The 3,512-nt window shown below is 45.0% G+C and overlaps 1 protein-coding gene across 1 annotated transcript; it reads left to right on the top strand.

The window, feature by feature from the left end:
- The first annotated feature begins 1,204 nt into the window (after nt 1-1,204).
- On the top strand, nt 1,205-2,200 carry LOC102838518 (melanoma-associated antigen B1-like). The gene is made up of 2 exons (XM_006835667.1): nt 1,205-1,306; nt 1,538-2,200. The coding sequence occupies exons 1-2, from the start codon at nt 1,205-1,207 to the stop codon at nt 2,198-2,200; spliced, it is 765 nt and encodes a 254-aa protein (XP_006835730.1).
- The last annotated feature ends 1,312 nt before the right edge of the window (nt 2,201-3,512 follow it).

Raw genomic sequence — 3,512 nt, 5'->3', positions numbered from 1 at the left:
AGTCCCCATTTACTGAGAGGAGCAGCCATTGTCCTGCAGAAGGAGAAGTTTCAGAAGCCATCAGGTGCCAAGGTCAGTGTCCTGAGTTACAGTTGCTGGGCTACACTCCCCGTCTCCCCCCACTCCCTGGAACAGAAGAGACCCCACCGAGCCACACCCCACCCCATCCGTGCATTCAGACATGGGAGGAGGTGGTGGGGAGGCAAGCATGGCTGTTAGACACAAATCTCCTTCCCTTTGTCCTCGAGGTCTCAGGCGATGAAGCGCTGGTGGCATAGTGGGTTTCACATTCGGCTGCAAGCCATAAGGTCTGCAGTTCGAATCCACCAGCTGCTCCGCGGAAGAAAGATGAGGCTTTCTGCTCGCGTTAAGATTTACAGCCTATGGAACCCTATGCAGGGATGCATTGAGTCGGAAGCGCGGACATACAACAACAATAGTGTGGAGTCAAGGAGATGACCCTAGTACAGAGGGGGAACCCAATGTCCCTGCTCTGCGATCGGCCCTGATGCCTCTGGTCAGGGCTCAAGTCTGAGGTGCCCCTCACTTTGTCCTCAGAAATCTCCCAGACTTCTGGGTGTTGATTTAAGGGGTCAGCCTTTGGTCTGTAGTAGGGACTATCAGGAGTCATGGTGAGGACTCGGAGGTTGCAAGACTTTCCCACCATGTAAAATGGGGTCCCGCTGAATCCCTCAGCCATCAGGGGCGTAGGGATAGATGCCAGCTACACACAGGCATCAAGCGCCTCCTTGGGAATCACAGAGAAGTGATGGCTTAGGTTTGAGGGAGTGGGCACATCCCATCTCAGCAGAGGGACGAAATTTAGTCTCTTCTTGGAGTTAAACAGAGGGACTTGAGTGACTACTGATGTGTCTGTCCACCCTGGGCCCTCTGTGGGTCCTGTCAGCACTGGGTTCCTCCTCCGTGCAATGGTGGGCTTTTGTTAACACTCACTTTCTCCCCTAGCGCCCAGGGAAGTTTAACGTACTAGCGTCTGAGTAGCAAAGGGAATTGAACCTAGACTCTGCCAACATTCCACATGGTGGTAGTCCTGAATGTGAGCTGAGAGATCCCCCTACTGAGGAACAGAAAAAGCCCCACTTAGGACACCAGAGGTGAGATGCTGTAAGCCACAGGTAGATGTATTAGGCTCTGAGCTAAGGCTCACTCTAACTTCCTCGACAGGTTTCTCAAGAGAGACATCATGCCTCGTGGTCAGAAGAGTAAGCTCCGTGCCCGCGAGAAGCGCGAGCGTGCCCGTATTGAAACCCAGGGCCTCCAGGGTTCTGAGGCCTCTGCTACCAAGGTAGAAGAATCTCCCTCTTCCTCTCTTGTTTTGGGGAACACTCCCCAGGGGTCCCCTGTGGATCGCATTTTTCATGAGTCTAATGAAGCCCCAGCCACTACCACACCTGCTGCAGCTGTTTCATGCGAAGAATCGAATGAGGGTACTCGCATCATATATATTAAATATACAAACACTTGCAAGGCAGCATCTTTCTATATGAACTCAAGCATAGATCCTCTATCCTTGAAGGTCAGCGCATTGGTGCAGTTCATGTCTGAGATGTATAAAAATAAACAGCCCATTATGATGGCAGAGTTGCAGAAGGTTTTACACAAAAAGTATAAGGAGGAATCCTTTGAGATCCTGAAGAGAGCCATGGACCGCATGGAGGTGGTCTTTGGCCTTGAATTGAAGGAAATTAACCCCAACAGTAACTACTATTACTTCGCCAGCAAGTTGAATATTGCCAAAGGAAGAAGTCTAACTGGAGGCAGCGGTTTGCCCAAGTCAGGTCTGGTGATGGTCCTCTTGGGTGTGATCTTCATGAATGGTAACCGAGCCAGTGAAGATGAAATCTGGGAATTCCTAAATGCATTGGGGATCTATGCTGGACAGATGCACTCAATTTTTGGGGAGCCCAGGAAGTTTATAACCAAAGATTTGGTGATGGAGAGGTTCCTGGTATACCGGAAAGTGCCCAAGAGTGATCCTCCATGCAATGAATTCCTATGGGGTCCACGAGCTTACGCTGAAACCACCAAGATGAAAGTCCTTCAAGTTTTGGCCAAGATCAACAATACAGATCCCAGCTCCTTCCCTGTTTTGTATGAAGAAGCTTTGAGAGATGAGGAAGAGAGAGCCCAAGCCAGAGCTGTTAATGATAGAGCCGGTGTGCGTTCCAAGGGCAAGTAGCCTCTGTCACATGAAATGAAGTCTGAGCTGATTCTTCACTTGGTGGCTGAAATGGCTGTCATGCTTCTAAGTGGTGGGGTCTGATACGGGGCTGAAGGAAGCAAAATGTTTATCTTTGTATTCTTGTTGTACACGATTCATGTGTATTTTTATCTATCTCTGTCTCTCCATATATACATACATACATGCATTTATATATGTGTGTGTGTGCATGTTTCAAATGTTCTATTTTTAATGTAAGGTTTATTTTTCTTCAGAATATAAATTTATGAATGATATGATCATTGCAATTATCAGTTTAAGAGTTTGAGTTGTGATGTTTATAAAACAACTTGAAAAAAATCTTCAATGTTTTCTTTTATGTTCTAGAATTAGATAACATGCTGTTGGAATAGAGATTTTCAGGATCACAAAGTGGAAGGGGCCACCAAGGTGGCAGCTGTTAGTTTGCCTTATCCCTTCGAATCTTCCTTATATTCTTTGTAAATGTAAAGGATATACACAGTCCTGGATTCTATTGCCTTATGTTCAAGAATTTGTTTGGTTTTGTTTTTTTCCTGGAGCATGCCTTATTCTCTGGTATCTAATGGATTTAATTGTTTTTTTTTTTTTCAATTGTGATGAAACTTGTATTTTCTGAGTTTATAATAATCCGATGATTGCTGCCGTTCATTAAACAATGAATTTTCCAAGTGCTTTCTATTACAATCCCGTCATTCCCAGAGTTCAATAAGGTAGGACTTGTTAGTCAAATTTTGCAAGTAAAGAAATTGCGTATTAAAGTTCACAAGACCAGTAAGTGACAGAAATGGAATAGAACCCTGGTCTTAATGTTTGTCGAACCTGTCCTCCTTCCTGCTAACCTTGTATCTCTATTTTCCTCTCACTACTACAAAATGTATCTCAGTGGATTTAGAATGGCTCTCTGCCCAATTACTGGAGTGGAAAAATATTGCCAGAATATTAAGAACACCAAAATAAATTACAGGTACATATAAGAAAAGATAATATTCATGGAAATACTACCATATAGATATGCAATCTCAGATAACCTCAAAAGATCAGGGGGTAACATAATCATGCTAGAGGGCCCCATTGTCAGAAAGTAAATCTTTTAGGACATTATTGCTGTTAAGGGCCATTGAGTCGTTCTTGACTCACAGAGACCCTGTATAGGCTTTCTGAGGTCATAAGTCTTTGAAGGAGCAGAAAGCATCATCTTTCTACCCCAGAGCAGTTGGTGGACTCTAACCACCGGCCTTGTGGTTCACAGTTAATTTAACTGTGGGTTTTGGAAAAAAGGAACAGTTCA

The sequence above is a fragment of the Chrysochloris asiatica genome, unplaced genomic scaffold, assembly GCF_000296735.1.
Source record: "Chrysochloris asiatica unplaced genomic scaffold, ChrAsi1.0 scaffold00018, whole genome shotgun sequence".
Classification (NCBI taxonomy): domain Eukaryota; kingdom Metazoa; phylum Chordata; class Mammalia; order Afrosoricida; family Chrysochloridae; genus Chrysochloris; species Chrysochloris asiatica.
Note: the sequence above shows the minus strand (reverse complement) of the source record. Positions and strands in the feature narration are given on the sequence as shown.

Bases quoted from the DNA above. Each gene is read 5' to 3' on its own strand.
- LOC102838518 (XM_006835667.1), top strand. From the start codon at position 1,205: ATGCCTCGTGGTCAGAAGAGTAAGCTCCGTGCCCGCGAGAAGCGCGAG. The intron at 1,307-1,537 runs GTAGAAGAATCT...CTATCCTTGAAG, and splicing joins CTGAGGCCTCTGCTACCAAG to GTCAGCGCATTGGTGCAGTT.